This window comes from Xiphias gladius, chromosome 9, assembly GCF_016859285.1.
Source record: "Xiphias gladius isolate SHS-SW01 ecotype Sanya breed wild chromosome 9, ASM1685928v1, whole genome shotgun sequence".
Classification (NCBI taxonomy): domain Eukaryota; kingdom Metazoa; phylum Chordata; class Actinopteri; order Istiophoriformes; family Xiphiidae; genus Xiphias; species Xiphias gladius.
Window position 1 is genome coordinate 16,625,201 of NC_053408.1, and position 24,504 is coordinate 16,649,704.

At 41.5% G+C, this 24,504-nt stretch overlaps 3 protein-coding genes across 5 annotated transcripts; 1 reads left to right on the forward strand and 2 right to left on the reverse strand.

Moving 5' to 3' along the window:
• Window positions 1-159: 159 nt before the first annotated feature.
• On the reverse strand, window positions 160-9,271 carry aco2 (aconitase 2, mitochondrial). Its single transcript, XM_040135218.1, has 17 exons — window positions 9,198-9,271; window positions 7,502-7,644; window positions 6,811-7,069; window positions 6,605-6,697; window positions 6,332-6,490; window positions 6,031-6,181; window positions 5,798-5,902; window positions 5,302-5,393; window positions 4,610-4,715; window positions 4,284-4,441; window positions 4,085-4,158; window positions 3,870-3,981; window positions 3,481-3,759; window positions 3,180-3,371; window positions 2,661-2,793; window positions 2,315-2,436; window positions 160-2,215 (listed from the first exon to the last, which is right to left on the reverse strand). The coding sequence occupies exons 1-17, from the start codon at window positions 9,231-9,233 to the stop codon at window positions 2,081-2,083; spliced, it is 2,349 nt and encodes a 782-aa protein (XP_039991152.1). The 5' UTR covers window positions 9,234-9,271; the 3' UTR covers window positions 160-2,080.
• A 412-nt stretch (window positions 9,272-9,683) lies between these two features.
• phf5a (PHD finger protein 5A) lies at window positions 9,684-11,423 on the forward strand. Its single transcript, XM_040135220.1, has 4 exons — window positions 9,684-9,824; window positions 10,190-10,213; window positions 10,845-11,011; window positions 11,232-11,423. Exons 1-4 carry the CDS (start codon window positions 9,773-9,775, stop codon window positions 11,319-11,321), a joined length of 333 nt encoding a protein of 110 aa, XP_039991154.1. The 5' UTR covers window positions 9,684-9,772; the 3' UTR covers window positions 11,322-11,423.
• A 1,051-nt stretch (window positions 11,424-12,474) lies between these two features.
• On the reverse strand, window positions 12,475-24,297 carry tefa (TEF transcription factor, PAR bZIP family member a). 3 transcript variants are annotated; one of them, XM_040135106.1, is made up of 5 exons: window positions 24,012-24,296; window positions 17,791-18,186; window positions 16,920-17,140; window positions 15,668-15,879; window positions 12,475-14,819 (listed from the first exon to the last, which is right to left on the reverse strand). In XM_040135106.1, exons 1-5 carry the CDS (start codon window positions 24,085-24,087, stop codon window positions 14,798-14,800), a joined length of 927 nt encoding a protein of 308 aa, XP_039991040.1. In that variant the 5' UTR covers window positions 24,088-24,296; the 3' UTR covers window positions 12,475-14,797. The 3 variants fall into 3 exon arrangements, with proteins under 3 accessions (XP_039991040.1, XP_039991039.1, XP_039991041.1); XM_040135105.1 differs by lacking the exon at window positions 24,012-24,296 and adding an exon at window positions 19,398-20,030; XM_040135107.1 differs by lacking the exon at window positions 12,475-14,819 and having other exon boundaries at window positions 15,664-15,879; window positions 24,012-24,297.
• Between the last annotated feature and the right edge of the window lie 207 nt (window positions 24,298-24,504).

A 24,504-nucleotide genomic window follows, 5' to 3' on the forward strand; every position in this document is an offset into this window, starting at 1 on the left:
TTGCAAGAAGCATGCTTAGCATGATATCAAGACCAGATTTTAGTTGTAATGCTTTGTTCATATGTCCAGTTTATCCTGCATATATCGTATACATATTCACTAACATTTATTAAAGAGGATATATCATTATATCATTGTACATCTCTACCGGTAACTCAACCTTAAACAGATTTTAGTCACATCACTGGAGCCAATGTAAATAAATGAGATTTGTGAATTTTTATTTTACAACCCACTGGCATTTCTGTAATACAGAAAAAAGATAATCTGGGAGAAAAAAAAAAACCACACAAACACTTAAATGTACATGGAACCAGACACTTTATGTACAGTGGGATAGGAGAATTGAGTGGTTTAAACCTTCATTTGATTACATTGTTGATGCATTTTGTTTGCAGGGACTGGGGAAGTGAAGGTACACAAGGAAAAAAATAAACCCATCTTGTTTCTGATGAAATGATCTCCCATACTGAGGTTTTGGAGTGAATTTCAGTTAACTACATTCACAGAGGACCAAAAAGCAGCTGACACACTAATGTGGATTGCTTATGAGTAGCCACATTACTTAAATCAAGTAAGTGGTAATTTACAGTATAACATCACTTATACCCCACCGTTGCAAAACTCAGTATGTTGTTCCTTTATTTTTCTTTCTTCAATGCAGTATTATTTTTAGTTGTGGTAAAGGTGATGCAAAAACTGACGTTACCCTAGAAAAAAAGGGCACTGAAAAAAACAAGATGAAAGAGGACATACGTCCAAGGTTACCCCGTGCATGGAGAAAGAAACCTTTCTGATAATCATGCAGGATCTGAACCCTTCTGCAGGAGAAAAAGTATAAATAAATAAACATTTGGAAAAAACCTCAGGATGTGTTTGACCTTGTAAAGAGGTTGGGAGTAATCGAGAGGGGAGGTTAAGGATGGTGTTGGGGAAGAAGAGGGTAAGTTACTGTGTTCTTACACAGTAATAAAGCACACAAGTTACTTTGCATATTAGGAAATGTCTGCAATGCTTCTCTGTAACCTTTTGTAACACTGACAATATGTACCATGACGGATGAGAAAACACATTAATACAGGACATTTTTCAGTGTTGTCCGTGGTGTTCAATGCATCCCATGAGTTCGGCTCTGTTAGCTTAATTTAGTTTTATGTTGAATTCACTCTCTCTCAAACTGCCTCGTGCTTTTATGTGATTTCCTACATTTCCCAGAATACACTTCAACAATCTGTAGAAACTGCTGTTATTAGGGGCTGCTTTCAAAGTGGACATTTAGATGAAAGGAGCTAGCTGCTGTGCCTTGTAGACACCACAGTATCTCCTTGTGGCCAGTAGGGAGCAGACGGGCTAACAGGGAGTATCTGAGTGGATGAATGAATGTGTGCGTGCACAAGTTTTGTTCTGGATCCATATGATCGCTGCAACTACGGCTTCACTAAACAACAAATGGACCCAGAGATACAAGCAACAGCAGTGTGTACCTTTCCCAGGGGATGGACTTTAAATGACAGAGGAACCGGTTGAATGACGATGATTGACTAAAGCTGATAATTGCTACGCAGCGTGCAACACAATCCTAAAGCAACAGGGTTACTGACTGCCATCCTCCAGCTCCAGTGGCTTCCACGCTGTACTGACCCGTTTGAACAGCTGCAAAAACACTGGTAGCACATCAGCCAGCAGCATATATTCACCAACTGGATCAAAGCTTAGTGTGTCAAAGTATATGTGCGTGGGTCTCTGCTTTTTTTTTACAATAGACTGATTTCCAACCAGTTATCACCGTTTGACTTTGAAAAGTAGCAGCTTACGATACCTTCAAGTACACTGCGCTGTGACAAATGAAGTCGCTATGCTCCATCATCCACATCAGCTTGGCACTTAGTCTGATGTAATTTACTAACATTTAACTCTTCGAGGTATACCGACACATTATTTCAGTCCAAACTTTATACTAATGCAGATGATGGAGCAGTCGAAAACATTCTTCATCCGCCTTCTTCCCCACAATCGTCACCACCCTGTTTTCCCCCTGAAAATCCTCCTCTTCCATATTTTCCCTCATCACTCCTCTTCCTTAGTGCTGCAGCTGCTTCATCCTGTTGAGGGCGGAGCCTGCCTGGAACCATTCGATCTGTGTCTCATTGAAGCTGTGGTTGAGCTCCATGGTGTCCTCGCTGCCGTCGCTGTGCTTCAACACTGCGGTCAGAGGCTGCGGAGAATGAGAGGAGGAGAGGAGTTGTAAAAAAAAAAAAAAAGGGAGAAAACAACGTGTAAGCAGGCCATTTTCCCATCTGCTTTGCACTCTTACCTTTCCTGGAGTGAAGGTTTTGAGCCCCTTGATGGAGATCTTGTCATCAGGGCGGATCTTGTCGTAGTCTGATGGGTTGCTGAAGGTCAGTGGGAGCAGACCCTGCTTCTTCAGGTTAGTTTCTAAGTCCAGAAAGGAGACATGTTTGTTATTTGAGAGACTGAATGGTGTGAAAAGATTTCACAAAGTCCTCGCTGTGGGTAAAATCAACCATCCCTTTCAGTAAATACAAGAAAAACTAGTAAAATATTTCAAATCACTGGACATCCCCAAATAAAACCACCCGTGTCTACTGAGGCATCAAAGAGTTCTTTTTTCGTAAACTAAATTCCAGTGCCCCAAATACCGTGAATTCTGGCGAAGCTCTTGACAATGATGGCTCTTCCTCCCAGATGCCTGGGCTCCAGCGCTGCATGCTCCCTGCTGGAGCCCTCACCGTAGTTGTCATCTCCGACCACAACCCACGACAAACCGTTGGCCTGCGCACAACAGGATGGAGAGAGTGTTCAATTGAACAGGGTTCAATTCAGTTTAGTGACTGTCAAGCTTCAAACAGGAAATAGTGCAATGCAAGAAAGATTATAATGGGTAAAAAAAAAAAAAAAGAAAAAAACCCAACAAAATCAAGAGCAAAAAAAAGAGGTAAAAGGGATTCTTTTTAGAGCATGAATAACGTGTAGTGGAGGACAAATTAAAAGTTTAAAAGTTTAAAAAGGAGGCACACTCTATGTCTGTGAATCCAAATTCAAAACCACAGCAGTGCGCTAGGACAGACTACCTGAGGATACTAGTGGCATGATGCCGAAGAAAAGCAGCTTTGGCCAAATGATCCAGGAGCCGAACCTTTCCCCTCTGCGATTCTCACCTTGTAATGACGGGCAACATCAGGGACTCCTCCATACTCTCCTGTCAGTTGGTTTTTGATCTTGTTGATGGCATCATTCTCACTGTTGACCGCACCGATCAGCATGTTGTTGGAGATGTTGTCCAGGTGACCGCGGAACTTCAGCCATGGTCCGGCGGCGCTGATGTGGTCTGTGGTGCATTTGCCCTTCACCTGCAAAGACGGTGCAAAGAAGAGTGAAACATGTCCATTCTCACCCCAGCCGCAGTGAAAACGTTTAGGTAAAGACTGCAACAGGCTCGTGTCATTTCAAAGACCTGACCTTAATGAGGACCTGCATGTCCTCCAGATCTTTTCCGCTCCATTTATCAAACGGCTCCAGCAGCTGTAGCCGGCTGCTCTTAGGACTGACGTCGACTTTAAGGCTGTAGCCATCAGGGGGTGGGTGCTGGTAGGTGTCCTGGCCTGGGTCAAAGTCCCTGGTAGGGAGTTCATCTCCATTGGGGGGCTCAAGCTTGAACTTCTCACCGTTGGGGGCTGTAAGGTAGTCTGTCTCTGGGTTGAAGTTTAATGTACCAGCAATGGCCAGGGCAGTGACAATCTGAGGAAAATGAGGCAATGGTTGAAATTTAGCTTCAAAATGTAAGCTTGTTTTTACATTGGTAGCGTCACAACTAGGAAGTGCTGAACAACTAGTGTGGATTATTTTACCTCAGGGGAGGTAACAAAAGCATGTGTTGCAGGGTTAGCATCATTCCTGGCAGTGAAGTTTCTGTTGAAGGAGGTGACGATTGTGTTCTTCTCTCCCTTTTTCACATCACGTCTGGACCCAAACAAACACAATATATTAACACCTTTGTCTAACTTCTATTTTGCATGACTGTAAATCATGGCCTCTATACCTCCAAAGTTATGGCTTCACCTACCTGTCCCATTGTCCGATGCAGGGCCCGCATGCGTTTGCCAGGACCACACCTCCAACATCTCCAAGGACCTTTGACTACAGGAAGAAAAAAACAAACAAAAAAAAAAAAAACACATTTAAGCCTCCGTCACTTCACCCGGGGTTAAATCATTTCCATAAAAGGAGTTGCAACTCCCTGCTTTTTGTGTGCTGGCACTCACGTATCCGTCTCTCTCGATGGTGGCACGAATCTGCTCTGAGCCCGGGGTGACTGTGAACTGAGCTTTGCACTTCAGGCCTTTATCCAAAGCCTGCTTGGCCACAGAAGCAGCGCGGCCCATGTCCTCATAGCTGGAGTTGGTACAACTGCCAATCAGACCTAAAAGTGGGAAGGAAATCAAAAAGAGAATTAAAGTAGTAACACAGAAAGTCTAAAAAAAAAAAAAAATCCTGGTCATTTTGATCTGTATTCTGTAATTTGTGGGATGTAAATAGCAGGAGCATAAATAAAGCTGTACAGCGTTATCCATCCCTGGTTAGTCCTTACCAACTCTGACCTCCAGCGGCCAGCCGTTCTTCTCAGCAACAGCACCTACTTCAGACACTGGGTGAGCCAGGTCAGGGGTGAATGGTCCGTTGATGTAGGGCTTCAGCTAGAGAAAGAAACAGCACAATGGCAAAGGAACACAGTCATTCCCATATAAACTTAACTCTGTAATATAGAGTTAACCTAAAACCTCTTACACATAAACTCTGCAGGTATTTATGGCAGTCACGTTTATTTGTAATGGTGTAATATGTATTTAGAGATGTATAGAAGCATTCTGACAGCATTCTTAGATATCATGGGTTTCCCAGTATTGGACACAGAAACTCAGGGGTCATATTTCCACAATTCCCACTAAGACATAGATTTAACACAATATCTTTCCTGACTTTACAGAATTAAGCTTAATTATTTAAAAAGTATTCTTCCGGGTGCTTTATTGATCTCAGAATAGACAAAATTTTTATTTAACAGTCTGGTTTTCACTGGGTTTTATAAACATTATCTAATGAAAATCAAATTCTGATTTTTCTGTGGAAAATGTGGGTTTTCTGTCTGGGTTACACCTCTTTAAACCCCAAACTGCTCTTAAACGATCCCTCAATGCACTTCCTGTTGTTCTCCACTTTGAACTATCAAATGAAGGGCAGAAATGCCAAAAGATAATCTTTAAAAAAAAAAAGGGGGCAGACCTCGTCCAGATTGAGCTCGATGATGTGATCATACTCGCAGCCTTCGTCGGGTACCAACAAGTCTGAGTATTCATCAGCCAGGGCAGCGATCTCTGAGAAGAAACAGGAAGACGGGGACAGTGTTGAGACATTCTAACACAACACCAAAACTACATTTATTACAAGCAACCCTTCCAGAAAAAATGTGCAACTATATACAAACATACACTTACACACACAAACACATTCATTTCCCCTACCATTTCATTTTTCTGCATTAGGGCTTTTTAATTGGCTGTAATTCCTTTTCTATTGTAGGCATCTTGTCATGTTTTTTTTTTTGGTAAAATTTTGCTTGGTCACTTTCAAACCCAAGACATCACCAACAGGGCGCAACCTTTTCTGGGTATACTGTTAGCATTTAATGTTCAAGGTTTCCTAATTGTGCATAATGATGAGCTATGAACATTTTTAAAAATAGTTGCAATGATATGTAAATTGTGAAGCCTGAACATACGCCCACGTCCGGTCTTCTCCAGGTAGGTCCTCATGCGGTGGTTGTAGGGGAATACTGAGGTCGTGGCTCCAATTTCAGCTCCCATGTTGCAAATGGTGGCCATTCCTGCACACAAAAAGAGAGACACATTTATGAGATGAAACTGTTAAACACAAGAGACAAACAGATAAGAAGCAAAATAAAAAGATATCACAGTGTAATGAGGTCAGGATGAAAAGGCTTTTTTCACTGACCAGTGCAGGAAATGGAGTCAACTCCCGGTCCATGGTATTCTACAATGGCTCCAGTGCCTCCCTTCACTGTCAGGATGCCGGCCACCTTCAAGATGACATCCTTAGGAGAAGTCCAGCCAGAGAGACTGCCTGTCAGCTTCACTCCAATCACCTTAGAGGAAAAGATAAAGGGGTAAACTGCGGTTAAGATATTCAGAAACGGAAAGAAAGCAAACAAACTACTGCTACGCTTGAGAGAGAAAGAGATGCAAAAAGATGAAGAAAACAGAACAATGTGTGCAAAATACTGTATTCTGCTAACCTTTGGACACTTGAGCTCCCATGGAATTCCTGCCATGACATCTACGGCATCAGCTCCTCCAACTCCAATGCAGATGGAACCAAGCCCGCCACCGTTTGGTGTGTGGGAATCGGTGCCAATAAGCATCACTCCTGGGTAGGCATAGTTCTCTAGGATGATCTGTTTAGATATGAAAATCGGATTGTTAGCATAATTATAGCACTGTTATTACAGAAGTTCTAATGATTGCCATATTCAGGCCAAAAGCCACATTCAATCTTTGAGTAAGAGCACCTGATGGATGATTCCAGAGCCTGGTTTCCAAAAGCCAACTCCATATTTTGCACCAGCACTGGACAGGAAGTTGTAAACCTCTTGGTTGACTTCCTAGGATGAGAACGATGGTGATAGCTCAGTTTAAGTTGCTGTGTGTAGCATTTTAACAAGAATAATTCATTGCAACATACAAGTAATTAACCTAAACAAACAAGATCCCTCACCTTTGCCCTGGCCAGATCCTGCGCCCCTCCGATCTGGGCCTCTATCAGGTGATCACAGTGGATGGTGGAGGGCACGGCCACTTTTGCCAGGCCACTGCTGATGAACTGGAGCATCGCCATCTGGGCCGTGGCGTCCTGCATGGCCACGCGGTCGGGACGCAGGCGCAGGTAGGTGCGACCACGATCGATGTCCTGGTTGTGCGGGTCATCGAGGTGGCCATAAACGATCTTCTCTGACAGTGTGAGTGGCCGATTGAGTCTGGAACATAAATACAAAATATTACTGATAGTAGTATGCTGTAATGTCAGAAGACGTTTCAGTGGGGGAAAGGTAAGAGGATGAGACTATAAGTAAAAATATCCAATAAAAAGTACATTAAAAAATGAAGATAGGAAATAAAGTGGAGTAAAAACAGTTTTTGGATTAGGCAGATACAATATTTACAGTAAGGTGTTACAGTAATTTGAGAACTGCGAGGCTGACACTCTAGAGCAAAGACTAGAACTATGATAACTGTGGTAAAGGACAAACAATCATTGGAATTCAAACATTCACAGAAATAAGGGAGCGTAGGAGGAAACAGTGAGTCTGAGGTATTCTATAGAAATGTCCACTTGGACATTGGAATGGTAAACGTCCATAGCTTCCATAGAATGACTACTGAAAGGTCAGTAGCAAGAGAACACTGACCTTTTTCGCACAATGTCAATGTTGGATTGGAGTTTCTCGTAGTTGACGAAAGAAGTGGGCTCAAACCGGCTCATACACACTTTGGCCTTGGCTCTGTAAGCTGCTGATACATGCAGGCGCCGTGCACCATGGCCCAGGGCCAGCTGGAAACAACGACAACAAAAACATACAAGCATGAGCATAATCACAGAGCTGTGGACTAAACCAGACACACACTGTTTAAACTTCAGCTCTGTTTTCGCCATTTGCAGAATGTATTTGAGCAAACAGATTATTGCTCATTCAAAAGATTTTTGTAAAACCACAAAAAAACATTCTCATTTGGTACAAACGCCTGTCCCCTGAAACATTTAGGAGTCTTTTCTGGCAATATGTAAATGGTCAAACATGTCAGAGAGGCTAAATGTCCCAATTTTTACATCAAACAGTGGGTGTGATTGCAATTACACTGGGTAGTGCGCACAATAGATGAGGTAACAGGAGAAAAAAGGGTGAAACATGTAGAGACATTCATTGGCTTGTGTCCAGAAGCTTGCCACATCAACTTAGTGGACCCAGCTACTGTTAAGGTGCCCTGGACCAGGGCACTTTACCCACAAACTCACTCCTTTGAAGCTGAGGAGTAACTGCCAAGAGAAGACTGAACTGCTACAGCGGCTCTTTCTCAAATATTTTGTTCTAATGCGTGATCGTAAACCAAGGTATTAGCAGGAAGGAGCAAGACTGTTCAGAAGACTGTCTCCCGACAGATATATAACAAAGTTAACACACAAGAGAACAACATGTCAAGCAGCTGAAGGTCTCATATGACCAGATAATCTGTGACTCAGGTTTCTCAACAACCCTTAACAGTGACAGCTGGATATGACATTAATGCTTTCCATAATTCAGTTCAGTGACGTAAACCACTTGTGTGATTTGCTTGGTCTGAGAAGATATAGTTTATTATGTCGCTATTAGAAGAGGGTGTTCTGGCTATCTGCTCTTTCCCTTCTTTAGCCAGACGAACATCATAGTGAGCTCTAATAGATGTCAATCAGAGCTCACTGTGGGTTCATATAATAGGAGCTTAGACACCTGGTGTTCCGCTATCATGAAGTCAACTGTTAAAATTTTGACAGCAAACTGCTGTTATTGGATATATGACACACAATCCGTTATCTCTAATGATAACGGCTCGTGTGTCATATGACTGAATCAATTACTTTCTATTGTACCAGTCCCACAAATTAATGATTGAGACTGTTTTTGTTGTGTTACCTGTTATAATTTAACTAACAATTTTTGTTTTTTTTCTATTACACGTTGCTCGCCTGTGTGCCAGCTGGGAGCTCTAACCTTGTGGTTAACCTTGCTAGCGAACACCAAATTACACTACTAAACCTAGCCTAGCCGTGTTCATTTAAGAGCTGAGGGTATCGATAAGGACGTCTTGTTCACGGACACATTAACCATGATTATTTTAAGCCGGTGGCAAACTAGTAGTTGCCCACTGGATGCGCTCAGTGGAGCCGGGACACGATGACCTGGCCAGCCAGCCGGTGACTGCTTCACGGCTTTTTTATCCGCAGTAACTACTCTCAGTCCTCTAGTTAGGTCCAAATCACATAACATTACATTTATTTAATATAAGGCAGCAGGTGACATCCTTCACTGGATTATAACTATGATAAAATTTGCAAATTTCGTCTCTTACCTGAAGCCTGGCGACAGTCAGACAGTAGGTTGCCATTTTGTTCACTGACAAAGATGTGCTGGTCAGTGGTGACGTCACACTATTATATGCCGCGGTCGCGTAGGTCCTTTAAGGGTAAAACTATTTGTAATCCATTAAATCTAATTCATATTGTTTAAAAAATGTATTTTAAGCTTAAGTTTCTCAATATGATTTCATATAGTTTATGCGTTTAATAGAATATAAATTGGAAAACTATTTGCAAAAGAAAGAATTTTAACATCTGTTTGACTTCTATAAAGCTTAAAGGATAAGGAGGATTTTTTATTTGTTGTCTACTCTTTATTTTGAGTTAATATTAATTATTTTATGTGCTTGCAGTATCAAATTTTTTAGTGAAAACAAATTGTTATAATAAATATTTTGTTAAAATACAAAAAAGGGGGATAAAGAGCAAGATACACTCGATGATTGAGCTCTTTTGTCTTTCTCTTTGGAGACGCTAGGTGGCGGTAATTCAACTCCTCATACAAAGTTAACAGGTCAAAGGTGAAAGTTGAACCAAATCAGCATCTCTTACCTTACGTTGGCCGAAAATGGCAAAACATCATCCGGATTTGATCTTTTGCAGAAAACAAGCCGGTGTTGGTATGTTTGAACTTGTTTCATCTCACACGTTATTTAACATTGTCATTTTTTTCATGCTGCAACAGGAAGTCCTTTATTGTAGTTTTGCTCCAGAGATACCGTTAGCATGGTAGCTAACGATAGCTCTAGAGTCGCGTGGATTTCATTGAAAGTATTTTAGCCTTCGTGCTAGCCTAGAAATGAATACAGGTCTATGTCGCTGAGGTAACTAATGTTACATTACTTAAGTGTATTTAATAATGAGTTTTACTGTAAAGAGGAGAAAGGAAAAGTCTATTTATTCTAGTGTAGAAAGGCGATATGAATGCTAATTCATAGCCTGACTGGGTCTGACTGGCTCTGACTGCTTTGTTTTCATTCCCCAGCTATCGGGAGACTATGCGAGAAATGTAAGTATTCCCATCTGTGTTTAATACAACAGACTGAGTGTTTTAACCGTCTTGTGTTTTCCTCCACGTTTAAAGTAATAGTTTGAGTCGGCTTTCATAAGTCCTTGTTCATTTTTTTCTCACATCTGTAACAGTAACATTGGGGTTAGGTCAGAACAAGTTTAATCCTTACACACTTTCACATTTTAGTGCAGTGTTACACGGCTGTTGGAAAAGTAGCAACTCAGAGAAATCTGAGGGTAAGTTGTGGATAGTTTCAGAAAGGCTTTGTCCTGTTATTGTGCCGACTAAATTCTCATTGGAATGCTTATAAAATATCTGGATTAATTAGTGATGAAAATGTTTGTGGCTGCTCTACATTGATACACACCAAAGCGAGCACGATTGTTTTATTTTGTTACATTATGGTAGGGTAGCATTTTTTGTTTTTAAACCTTTTCAATGTACATTGTTTCATTTAGTTTTTCAAAAATTGTGGAACCTGTGTTATACTATACACAAATTAAGCTTTATTATTATTAATATTTATGAAGTTCTTATTATTTCCACATTCTACATCTTTTTTCTTTTTTTTGCCTCCTCCTACCTTCTTGATCAATTCTCTCATCCGTCATTTGCCTGCTCATCTTAGGTGATGGAAAGTGTGTCATCTGTGATTCCTATGTGAGGCCGTGCACACTGGTGCGCATCTGTGATGAGTGTAACTACGGCTCCTATCAGGGACGCTGTGTCATCTGTGGAGGGCCGGGAGTATCTGATGCCTACTACTGTAAAGAGTGCACCATCCAGGAGAAAGATGTGAGCAAAGTGTTTTAACAAAAAACTGTTTGAGGATTTTGGTTTTTTTGTTATCTTGCATTAATTATTATGATCTACTGAGCCATAAGTAAAATAAAAACACTTTAAAAAATGCTTAAAATTTAAACCGAACCCTAAATACAAAAACAGTGTCCTGCTTGTTCAAGATGAAAATGTTTTTTAAGCAATCTTCTTACTTCCCTTTCTATTGTCTTTACAGCGAGATGGATGTCCAAAGATTGTAAACTTGGGCAGCTCTAAAACAGATCTCTTTTATGAAAGGAAGAAGTATGGCTTCAAGAAGAGGTGAAGACGCTACAGTCCAGTCCCTGTTTTAGTTTCTCAGCTTTTGCAGATTTTCTTTAAAACCTCAAAAAACATTTTTGACTTGTCAATAAAACTCTGTTTTATATTTTTGTCTTCATTTCTGTGTGACCGCTTTGAATATTAAGAGTCAACATTTTGAGAGCCTGCCGATGCCTACACAATGTTCAATATTGATAGTCACTGAAAAAGACATAGACATGGGCTTATCAAGTGTCACAGTGCTCAAGAACATCTGTTGAGTTTCAAAGTTAGTTCTCTACCTTGGAAGCCACAGTTCACAAAATGGCACCACCTCAAAGTTCATTTAGTGTATGTCCTGGAGCTTTTGATCATACATGTGATCATCAGCAGGAGTTTGCCTTGAAAATGTACTTGTATCCATTCAAACAAAATGTATTCTCCATCATGAACCAAGGTGAAGCGTCTTTGCTAAACACTTCCATTTCTATAACCAAATATGATATTATCTAACCTCTGATATCAGACATGCTAAATGTGAACATGTTCCAGTTTAAGATGATGAGCAGGATCACTGTCAAACAACCGAGCTTCTTACTTCATAACATCTCCCTCAACTTCCTCCACCAGGGGGCAATGTTTCACACTTTTTCCTAAATCTTTTGCTCACTCCAGCAGTACACAGTGGACTGAAAACTGAACCACTAGTGATTTTCCGCTCTGTGTAGTGTAACTTTTCATAGACTTCAGTACGGGTTGTGGAGAACCAAATTAAATAATGATATTATGGCTAAACATGATGTTAAGGCATTCACAGATGAATCTGTAGTGTAAAGTGTGGGCCTGGGCAGCATCTTCACATTTAAACACGTTTCATACATGGTGCTATGGTATTTGATGCATGCATTCTGAGTGTATGTTTTATTTATTTATTTATGCTTAGGTTCCAGTCTCTCTTCAGTCCATTGGACACTTTGGACTTGTCATTTTTCTTTGAAAATATAAAAATGGGTCATGTTAGTTTTTTGGTTATTTCACCCTTTGGCGTCACAAGAAAGATCACTAATACCTCTATATCCATCAGTTGGATGGCGAATGTTTAACTGGACTAAGGTCTTTATAGATGAATTGCTAGCATCTAAAGAAACATGTCCATAGGAAAGAACTTAACACGTAAAGACTTTCTCAACAAGGCTTTATTTATACATAACCGTATATACAAGACAAAATATAGCCACACTCAAAATGCCAAGGCATTTCTTTACAAAGAAATACAAAGACAGAACCAGGAAGATTAAAAACAACCCCTCAAAGTTAACAAATTGTCCTGTTCCAGATACAAGGCAGATGCAATCTCCGTTATAGCAGAAAGCATTAAAAAATTATTAAAACAAGTCGGAAGTACATTATCATTGATGTCAAAATTATACTAAAAATAGTGATTCAAAAATTACACTTTGGAGACCTTATTATGGAGTATGTGACTCTAAAAGAATTATTTCCACAAAAATCACTGTAGATAAATGTGGTAATCCTGACTTTTAGTTTTACTCCACTGGGAAGATTGTACTTGTCTGTTACTTAACAAAAAAGAGGAAAAAAAACAAACAGATAAAGCTCTACTTACTGCTGGTTGTAATATTAAAAAGGAACCTATATTAGTTTAGATTTCATTTGATTTTTCACACAGGAACCCTTTCAGAAAAAAAAAAAAAAAAAAACATAATATTGAATTTATTTTGATAAGAAGTCACAATGTCCATGGATGGAAGCACTTCAGCAAAGAACAACATCTTTCCCTTTTTGTCAGAATTGGACAGTAAAATAACCCAGGGTTATAACTTTAATTTTGAATGTAACGTTCAACAGTATGCCCCCCTGTAAACCGGCAGACTGCACACTGCATTGAAATGGCTTTACGCATAGAAGACACAGAGATTTAGGGGTTCCTTATTTTGTGAAAAAGATGCCCCAATACAGGCTGCATTTATTGAGACTTCCAGGTTTGTCAAAAAATAATGGAAAAAATTAAGTTGGCAACAGTCACTGCCAGCTTATATGTCTGAGAGAGAATTTCTGAACAAGTTCAGATACAGATGAATAGAAAAAGTTGGGTGATAAGTCTGATAAATGTGTCCACCCACACATCCTAAAAAACTTAACAGATAATACAATCTAAATGCACACACATTCCAGTCAAGGGTTTTTGAGCACATTTATTGTTTATTTATTTGTAAATTTATTTTTCATTTATTATAAATATGAGCTTGATCCATTTAATTAGGCCCCTGTAGTAGACAACATCAACAAAGATGTCTGTGTTTTCAGGCTTACCAGCTGCCTTTAATAAAGCACTAACCAAAAACATGCCATTAGCATCTAACTGCATGCCTTTAACAAACAAATGTTCAGCCATTATGGAGGCAAATGTCAGCTCATCACCTAGCCGAGGGATGGTCAGCTTTAAGGATATTTACAATTTAATTTCTCAATTCTATCCAAAAACTAAAGATAGCCTGTTCAAAAACTCATGACCTACGAGACTTAATACATTTGTAAAACATTGGGGGGGGGGGGCTACAAAGCATAGTTTTAGGCTACAACTATTTACAGTACATGCATCAGTGGATTCCACAGACAACACTTCCGAAGCGGTACTGACATAAATGGACGGGTCAACACGACGACCCCCAGAGAGCCAGACAGGCGTCCTACTCAGTGACAAACGTGGCACGAGAGCGACGGCGAGACGTATGCTGAGACAGGGAGAACGGAGTGTTTATGTACAGCTCTGTGACGCTGGTAAGGAATACTTGTACATGAAGAGAAGCGAGTATGGCTTCTTTTTTTTTTTGTTTGTTTTTGCCATGTCACTGTAATCCCCTGAAGAAGCTTAAGGAACTGGAAAAGACAAAAGTTTTTGTGGGCAAAGAAAGCCCAGCTCTCCACATAATCTGCCACATACTAGCATAAATTTGAAAATAAAATTGGACAAGCAGGTTTCAGAAGGCATTAAAATGTGTAAAGAACCGGAGGCAACCTGCAAATCAGTTTATTTCTACAATATCATAAAACTGACTGAGAATCTAGTCTGAACTATTGCAATTGCTACCTAAGTATCAACTCTATTATTTAAAAAATAAAATAGAACCCACAGTTACTCCAAAATAAACATCACAAATGATCTCTTTCGGCAAAAGGCATACAAAACATGATAAAAGTACACTTCATAAAGAAGGTGTACTGAAGAAGCACTTGAATATCCAATCACACTCATCTCACTCACATGGATGGTAAATAGAAGTCATAAAAAAAAAAAAAAAAGATATCAGGTCTTAACATGCTATTGTGTCTCCATGACAACAGTCATATGCTCACGTATGCTCTCTTCCTCCTCTTCTCCTTGTCTTCATCTGATCGGTTCTTACTGTTCTCATGTACCAACTCAGATGGTTGATTTATTGATTCATTGGAAAAATAAATGAATAAATCAATTGTTGTCTATTGGTCTTCCGGCACCGCACTTGAAAGAGAAGAGAACAAGGATGAATTTGAAAGGAAGGAGGAGGGAGAGAGGTCAAACATTAAGCATCTGGAACATTATTCACAAGATCACAGGGTTCGGTTTGTGTTTCCTGATGAACTCTTAGGTATTACGCCACTGTAGGTAAATCTGTAAATCCAGAGGCTGGCCGTGTGTGGTGAAGTAAGAATACTCACAGACACAAAGGCTCAGTATGGCTTCACTGTGTGGCTTATTTGTTAATTAATCCACATCACTGCAGTTTAGACTGCGTCCCTGTCTCAATTTTGATGTCACTGACACCCTTTTCAGATATGACAAGCATGGCGCTAGTTTACTGTACTTGCATTCAAACCACATTTTATCCGCTCATATGAGACTGCTGTTACACGTTCATTCACAGAGGCTCTATTGTGCAGCTGTAACTCCATACATATTACCGCTCAACTCTTCTTCAGGAGGAGTCAGGAAGATAGCAGAATGTCCATTAATACATTCTATTCCAGTTCCTAATACAAATAACCAAAGACAGTATGTATCACTAGACTCTGGTTAGGACGAGGGTCAAAGTCAGGTCGGATGACAGTTATTTGGATCAAAACCAAAGCAGATTTAACTCACATCACTGTCGGCCTCAGAGGAGCATTAGTCTCCCTCCCTCTCCTCCGTCTAACTATGTCCAAACCACAGCCAAGTGGCTTCTTTTAAGGTATAGTACATTTGGTATCGACACAGGTATCAATCAGGATTCAAAGATGTCTCTAACCGAGCTTGTAAGAACAAAGTGACTAATACTGCTATATGGATATCCATTTATAGTTTCATATGTTTTGTTGTTGGTCCCTTACATTGGTCCAAATTTGGCTTCGTAGCAACCCACAACGTTCTTGTAGCGGCCGCATTCCTTCCGCAACTCTGCAACCTCCGTCCGCAGCGCTGTGTTCTCCCGCTCCAGGAAAGCGGCTCGGACTGTGATCTGGTTCTCCTTTAACCTACGTGCGTCACGTGAGCGTTTGGCAGCCAAGTTGTTCTTCTTCCTCCTCTGCCAGTACCTCTCATCCTGGAGAGGTGGAGAAACAAGAAACAGCGGGGATCGATTTAGTCAAAGAACCACAACACCAGACCCTACCTTGCTTTTTTAACGTGGTTACTAAGGTAACCTGGTTTAACAGCATTATGTATCTTTCTGTCAACTCATCAGCCCAAATCTGATCCCAGCTAAAGTTTTAATATGGCTGACAGCCAAGTTCCTTTGTGCGTGTAAACAAAACAGGTTCTCTGGCAACTGGAAAGGAAGGGAAATGTCAGTTTGAAGATTATCAGATTGCTGAGTCACTGTGAGTTGCCAGAACAAATTCACTGTGACATGGCTTTGTTTCTTTGCTATGTCCACTGCTGTCACACCACTTGTGCATTGGGAAACTGGCTGATGAATTTAGAAGCCAATAAACCCGTTACATTCTTTCTCTATGGAAGCATGATTTTACGACGATATCAAATTTCCTAGACTTTTCTCAGCATGCTTTGATGTTGGTAAATAGTCCATACAGCCTTATAAAGTTACAAAAGATACAGTGCTAAGTAAATATAGGAGCAAATTGCACATGGGAAGTGATCATAAAATAGTCTAAAATGTTGCCTGATTAGAGACTTTCAGTTTCTGTCAGCATGGTCTTCTAACACTGTAAGAAGAAGGTCACATTTTTCTTTTCTGTATCACAGTGTCAGCTAAACTAGAAGTGAAAATTACACCTTAACATGTGCATAAGCCAACATGCATTAGCACCCGAACACGTTTTTCTTATGCACTGCTTACCACTTAAAGAAGTTGAGCTTATTTTCCTCTGCTGTTTCATTCACTAAGAAATTCTGGAAAACAGCATCAATAAAATGTATCCAAATGTAAATTCATTATTGCAAAAACGTGAGCGGACAACTCTAAATGTTGAATCCCTGCTTTGTGCTTAAGTTTGCCTTTATATTCTGCTGTTTTCCATTAAACAAACTATACACACACTGAAACAAACTGCTAGGCTGCTGAAGAAAAAGTAGTTTTTCGTGTTTAAGAAATCCAAGCTTCCCTTGCATTTCCCAGCATACCTTCTGTTCTTCAGGCACAAACACCTTCTTGGCCTTTTTGATCATAGGTTGTGGCTTGAGCTCATCTTCGGTGAACTTGTGTTTGCGTGGGTCAAACAGTTCGCCCCCAGGCACACTTGACAGGACTAGGTCTGTGGGATCTGGCTCGTAGTTGATATCGACCTCAATATCATCAGGATCGACGAGTTCGGGGCTCGCTCTGCCCTCTTCAGTGGTCACCTCTGAGCAGACAGGAGATGAACCACGAGAATTGAAATATTAGAGAGCTGCAGATCAAATTGTAGGTCAGCGACACAATCAGCACCATATTGTGAAATAGCCAGGTCCTACACGCGTGTAATTGCTAAATTAAGGGGTAATACTGGTTCACAGGTGACCTGAACCACAGCTAGTATTGCTGTTCTTGAACTCTACTATGTATCTGTGGTGACTGAGCCTTGTGACACTGCCACATGTAAAGGCTGCTGATAGTGCTATAGTAAACTCTACTATCTTTGCTATGCAGTGGCCTGTTTAAGGATACACAATGTGAGTTTACACCAGCGTCACACTATCTCATGTTTACCGGACATCTCAAACATAAACAACATCCAGGCTAGAAACTGTAATAGTGGTTACAAGACTTTATTGCTGAAGGTCTCTTTCATTGATACAAGCACATTTAAATCTTCTAATTGGGTCAACTTAATTTTTAATCTAGGTCAGCATGACACAGCAAACTGCCTTGTCTCTAACCCACGCCCCTATTCATAAGCACTAGGATTTAAGCTTGAGAGTCGTCTCAACCCAAACATCAGGTTTTCTGTCATGTAAAAGACTACCCATTAAGTGTTTAGTGAAGCCGTGTAGTTTCTGACCCCCCCACACTCACCTGCTGTGACATCACACATGATATCAGAGTCACCCTTGGTGATGATCACAACTTCCTCCTCACACCTGTCCAACTCCTGAATGGGCAGCAGGGCCACTTGGGACACGATTGCTGGCTTCGTACCCCTTTTCTGTGCAGAGGGAGTAGCCTTAAGTTTCTCCGTCTTAATGGTGTCTTCTTCGGGGCTGCTCGTTAAGGAGTCCTCGTCAGGCGAGGTGGGGATGCCGTTTTCCATTAGAAACTCCTCCAGGTCCATGTATTCCAGGTGGAAGTTCTCACCATCATAAGGAATGGTCTTCTCCCAGATTGCAGGAGTCAAGGCGGCTGAAGGGCCCATATCGCTACCTCCCCCCAGGTCGACATTGTCTCCCAGACAAAGCTTTTCCTTTTCAGTGTCTGAAACATAGAGAAGATACAAGAATGAATATTCACAAATATGGGTCGATGTCTTCGCCATGACATATAAATAGAAGGCTGTTTTGTGCCTCATCATATTGGGGTTAACAGGAAAGCTGCTCAAGCAAGCCACAATTGACAGTGCACCCTTTGTGAAGACGTCCCTCTTCCTTGTCCCCCAGGCCACAAACCCAAGCGCTCATTTTTTATTGGACCTTTACAGTAACAGGAACCAGTCGCTGGTCTCCAGAACCGCTACAGATGACAAATATAATTCTCAAGTTCGATTTGCAAAAGAACATCTCAATTTGTCGACTAGCCAACATTTCAAGACTTTCGTCTGTCTGAATAGAAGCATCAAAGTGGTGATCACATGTTAAAAAAAAAAAAAAAAAGGAAACATAAAAAAAAAATCATTTTTTTGCTATTATTGATTGAAAAGTGGAGAACTATGATTGTACCTATGTAAAAAACCCTATATGCTCAATTGATCTGTCATGAGACCAATGCGCAATGACATGTAGAGCGTAAATAGTATGACCAATGTGAACTGCTAAAACAACAACAACAAAATAAAATAATAATAATAACAACAATAATAATGATGGACACTATTTCAGTGTCAGATTCAATCAATGCGAGTTTTATGGCCATACTGAAATGTCTTCTGAACCGTTGAGACAATTTATGAATGAAGTCTCTAAGTCTAGTGCAACAGTGAAAACATTACAGACACAACCAAAATAACTAGGGCAGAAATGTGTAGCAACATTTGCGACGGACACCTTCTAGAACCAACTCTGACAGATCACGCACTTTCCTTCATGTACGCGTAACTTAAAAACCTCGCTCGATGAAATGTGCGGTCACTGGAACTAGAGGAAGAAGTGCTTTACGTCAACCAGAACTGCGTTCGGAGTCAGGGGCGTGTCTAGAAAAGTATGGATGGCGAGGTGGTCGCGGACCCGAGAGAGGACGGGCCTGTGTGCAATATAGTCAACATCTGCGACGTCGTCTGCTGTCCAGAAGTTAGTTCCGTTGCACACATGGTAGCGCATCTCAAATATAAGGGATATTCGTTATCAGTTATACAGTGTTTTACACATTTTCTCCCTCACGTGTTTTCGTCTTTTTTTTCCCCTTCTTCAGCTGAACTCGTTTCTGACCTACACCATTCGCTCTTTCCGCTCAAGTCAATTTACTGCACTTACCCTCGTCCCCGTCCAGGATATTCGGCGGAGGCATTTCCATTATTTTCTTCAAAACCACCGGGAATGAACTCGGGGCGCCAGTGGCCGTTTCCAGTGTGATGAGAATTGGCTCTCCCGACATTTCCCCCCGTTGTTGACGTTGACCACGTAGTAACTGACAAAAGAAGCAAGCTCAGCGGTTGTGTTGTTTGCTCGACGGCGCTAGCTACCCCACCGGTTTAACCGCCGTCACAAGCTGTCTCTAATGTTTTTAAATCCACTAAATCCACGCTAAAGTTGTACCGACGACGGACAGAGTGTTCTGGACTTCTCGCTTCGTTGTCCCACTTCCTCGGAAAATTACATAGTCAAGAGGTTTTGATGTTGAGAACAAACCTTACCTCCCGGTCAAAAGTGTCCACCCCCTCTTGATCTGATTGGTGGGCCGTGCCCAGTCCTCATGAATATTAACTAAGCCGGCGTAGGGGGAGGCGGGGATTCTAAGGACGGGCCAATAGCGGTTGTCTCGTTGCATCTACCTGAGATCTCATTGGTTGACCGAGTTATATATGTTCCATTGAATACATTTAGAGAAAAACGTGTCATGAGCAAAAAAATGTTGACGTGACTCATAGCTATGCTGTCTGATGTCGACCCACTTTTTATGGAAGAAGCTGTACGCTAAAGAGCTTCTTCCATTAAAGTTTATTTTCATAACTAGGTTTTAAACAATTCCTCCATGTTAAATGAACAATCGAACACCTGTGGACAGGTTTTTAGAACTTTCAGCAAGGTACGATTCGCTATCAGTCAATGCAGTCAATGAAGTGCTTTCGCAGAAAAACAAAAACACAAAAACACGATTTTAACTTGCAACTTCATTTGCTTTTCAGTTTCAAACAAAAACACTGCCCAAGAAGTACATAAAGAACATAGTGGACGTACATTAAGTCCTTATGTTGATGCAGCAACACTGCTCCGCTCACATGGGAAAACATGTGCGGCTGCCGCCCTTACATTCCGACAGGCGCCGCCCAATCGCCTAGCGCTATGTCTATGTCACTCACATGTAGAAACGTGCGGGGAAGGGCGGCGCTACATTGCCGAGTGCAATTGGCTGTGCAGAGGTAGCACCTTGAGCTATCAGTTACTAATAGCACTAATGGGTGCATTGCTGCAACAAAGCAGACATGCCAAGGGCAAAAGAACTGCATGTCAACGCCAGAGCCCTCATTCTGAGGTTGCAAACAAAAGCACAGTATATACAGTACTGGATTGGTCTCAGAGCAACTGCTTCATCTTGGATCCTCCACAACAGTCATTATATCCCATTTAGAAAAGAAAAAGTTGAATTTTTCCTTTATTAAGGAAAACAAAACAGGATGTACATGCACTTAATCTTCAACAAAACATCATTCTAATGCAAGTGCATCCTGTTTTCTTTGACAGATGAAAGCATTTAAATAGAGGACCAACAAAGTTCTCTCCGATGTGTGCATCTTTGTGAACAAATGGATTATTCAGTACGGTCCTGCGCCGACATCAGTATGATAACTGCAACAGGCAGCTGTGCACACCATCCAGTTTATACGAGCTACACTTTTAAGGTGGCGCCAAAAGGCAGGTGCTCTCCTCACATGTTGCTTGTGTGTGTGTCACGCAGAATCTGTTTTTGGAACAACATTGCAAGGAGAGACAAAAACTTCAAGGTCAGCAGCTACAGTCAGCGCACACGAGCTCGGTGAAGGTGGCTGGGCTCACGGTGAACATCACTTTCTAATTCACCTACCAAGGGACCACAGTACCTAACTGAAAACCTCTGGCTTTATATTTATTATTTAGGATTATTTATATTAATTATATTAAGATTAATTATGTTTTTATCAAAATGGAGTCACTTATCTACAATCCAATACTTTTCTCTGTAACGCCTTACAGTTACTTTTTGTTTAAACCATAACACATCATACAGAGTTGTTGACAACTTTCCGCTTTCAGTTCTAGTCAGAGTATGACAATATAGTCCTGGCATAGCACATTTGATTTAGTTAACTGCGTAGACGTGGCAGCAGCAGACACAGGCTGCTTTGGCTTACATGGATGCATGGCAACAAATTTAATCTGTCTGACTACAGTGCCATTTCCCTGTCAGGCAAAGTTAATGAAATGTGAATGGATTTCTCTAAACACGAGCTTTGCCATCGTGACTGTGCAGTTTTCTACAAAATGCGTGCACTGAAAAGCCGGGATCGACTCAACCAGATTCACATTTATACTGTGCATGTGCATGTATACAAACTTGGAAAAGTTTGCGGCATGTTGTTGATAGCTTTATGGATTCTATGTGGCGTGGCCCAGAGAGGTCATCATCACACGGTGATCCAACCTGACCTGGGAGGGGAATAGCTATTAAGACCTGTGTCAGATCAGACACGCAGAGCTACGTGACTCTCAGTGCATGAAGTTAAGTGCTTTCCCACAGGTGCCACGCTTCACAACAAATTCTAGAAATACACAAGCCATGAACCTTTGAGAGCAAATTCTTTGTAGCGGCATGTTGGAGGTCCTGGAGCAGAATACACACACTGCGATATTGTGAAACCTGCAGCATCTGGGTGTGTGAGTGTCATGTGCAACACATGGACTCAAATTATGGTCAGTGGCACTTTATTTTTGATTGATGGAAGACTGTCCCTGCAAGCCCTGCAGCCTATGATCATCTCCATCCATCTGCATAATAATGTTCCTTGATCTGATTAGTGTCATAAAGGGGCAGTTCATCCAAAATTAAAATGTGACTACGTTTGTATGACCTTCAAAGTCCCTTTGAGTCATGGAGCCCATAACTTCAACTTGAGCTCCTCCCAAACTAGTTTAAACTGAAGTTTATGTGAACATTTTTGGAAAGCTCTGAAACCTTAAAGCAATCAAACATCTCCAAATAGTTTGTGCAGCAGAATTGAAATATTTTGTAACCAAACCTATTCACTGTGAACCCATAAAGTACCTTATTATTACTACCTCATAATGTTCAATAGCGGGGTGTTAAGGATAACACTGGACATTTCACCAATATGGAGGAGAGAAAATGATGATTAACATATCATTAATGATACTTTGAAAGCGTCAGACATCTGTTCTGTGGGGTCCTTCAGAAGCTGCATGCAGACGGAGATGTGATTATGAAATATGAAATGCTGTTAAAGGGGGCCAGCAGCAGCATCAGCACACCTCTCAATGTCAGGAAATTACTTGACCCTAATCTGATATATCTAAATATGGACCAGAGAAGAGGAACAGAGCCATCTAGTGATTTAATCATGAATCTACAAAGCCCACCAGCCCCCCACAGACACACAAACACACACAAACATACCCCCACACACACAGACAAACATCCACTCAACCATTACAGATAAAAGCAGGTGACAAACACAGACACACACAGACTGGGTTAAATCAGTACAGAATTGCCAGTGCTGCCAGTTAGTTTTTACCAAGACATTCAGTCAATTCTAAAGCATCAACCAGAAAGACAATAACAGGGCCATAATCTCTTTGCTTATCCACAGTGACTAAACTGTTCTCTTCTATCTGCTCAACAGATACCAGGGACAGGATCTGTTTCGGGAAAAAGCAGTGTGTTTCATCTACCAGCCCACTGAATGCGTGTCTCTGATAAAGCTGCCAGGACCCAGTTGGTCTTAAAGGACAGTCGTAATCAACGAGTAGCAGGCTGGTTTGACAGAGTAGACTTTCCTGTCACAGACCACGCTCACCATGTATGTGGAGGGATATTTCTTCAGGTGCTACGAATTGACATTTGCTCCCCGCAGAGTGTTCCATAGTGACAACGCAGAGATGATCAGGTGCTGACTATTGCAGCTTTTATACAATATATACGCTGAGTTTGGGACGATGGTCCGAAAATCGTGGCCTCTTGTGGGTAAGAGGGCCAGGCATGGTAGAGACCTTCACTCTTCATCTCATTTCAGCTACAGCAGCCAAAGAGAGAGAATCAGAGATTGTGTCTGCCTACCTGTCGGTCAAAACTGAGACAGAGATTTTAAATAAACTTCATTACAATATGACGACCACCAAAATCACAATCTGTATGTAGTCTTATAGCAAAGGATCAATAGCTATATTTCCCTGCTCTACCTTGATGTCACCACGTGACTTTCCCAACCACATGACTACTAAAGATACTCTTATTTTGAAAGCCCTGATTTAATCTGGACTACGCAGCTGGGGAGTCTGTCACCGCGTTGTTCCTGCTACCTGCTGGAGCCGTCCAACAGGTCGGCTCTCCATTACCGCTAAGGGGACCGGGTTTCGTCAATCCCGCTACCCCCTCGGAGTTTAATTAAAGCGAGGCAGCAGACCTCCACAGTCCAGCAGCTGGCGCAAGTTCCCGTCCAGCTCAGCTGACAGGAATTACGCAACAAACACGCAGTCGCTTGCAGAAATGTCACAATCCGCTTCAAAACGGCAGGCCGCCTTCAACGACCTTCTCTGCATTAAAAAAGACAAAACATTCTCTAAAGTCACGGTGCTGCATGTTATTTGAATCGAAACCCAAAAAAAACAAAAAACAAAAAACCCCGCATTGCATGTTGGATGACAGTCACTTACCATTATCGTCAAAGCTCGGGAGAGTAAATGGATGCTCAAGAAGAGCCCTGAAAATCTCCGGGATCTCTGTAGTCATTTCCCCCACTTCCTTTAAACTGAAGTCAGGTCAACGGAATGTTTCAGAGCTGGTCGGCAGCTCGCAAGAGGCAAACAAAAAAAATCGGAGCCAAACGAAGAGACCGCACCGGATCCTGGAGGCAGGTCTGTGCTTGACAGCTCCCGCACGCTCTCGGGAATATACAAACTTCAACGAGTCGCACACGGCGAACTCCGCACAACAAGTTACCCAACTCAGTCAGCCCCCTCGGCAGCCAACCAGCAGCGCGCTTTCCGCCGGCGGTCGACGGAAAGAGCGCCGATTGGCCAGCGGCCGGGGTCCATTGCAGCTGCGACGGCCAATCGCGAGCCGCGGCTGAATTACCTAAGGTATAAAAAAAAAAAAAAAAAAAAAAGTGTAAACTAAATGTAGCAGACTGTTTCATAATAGAGGGGG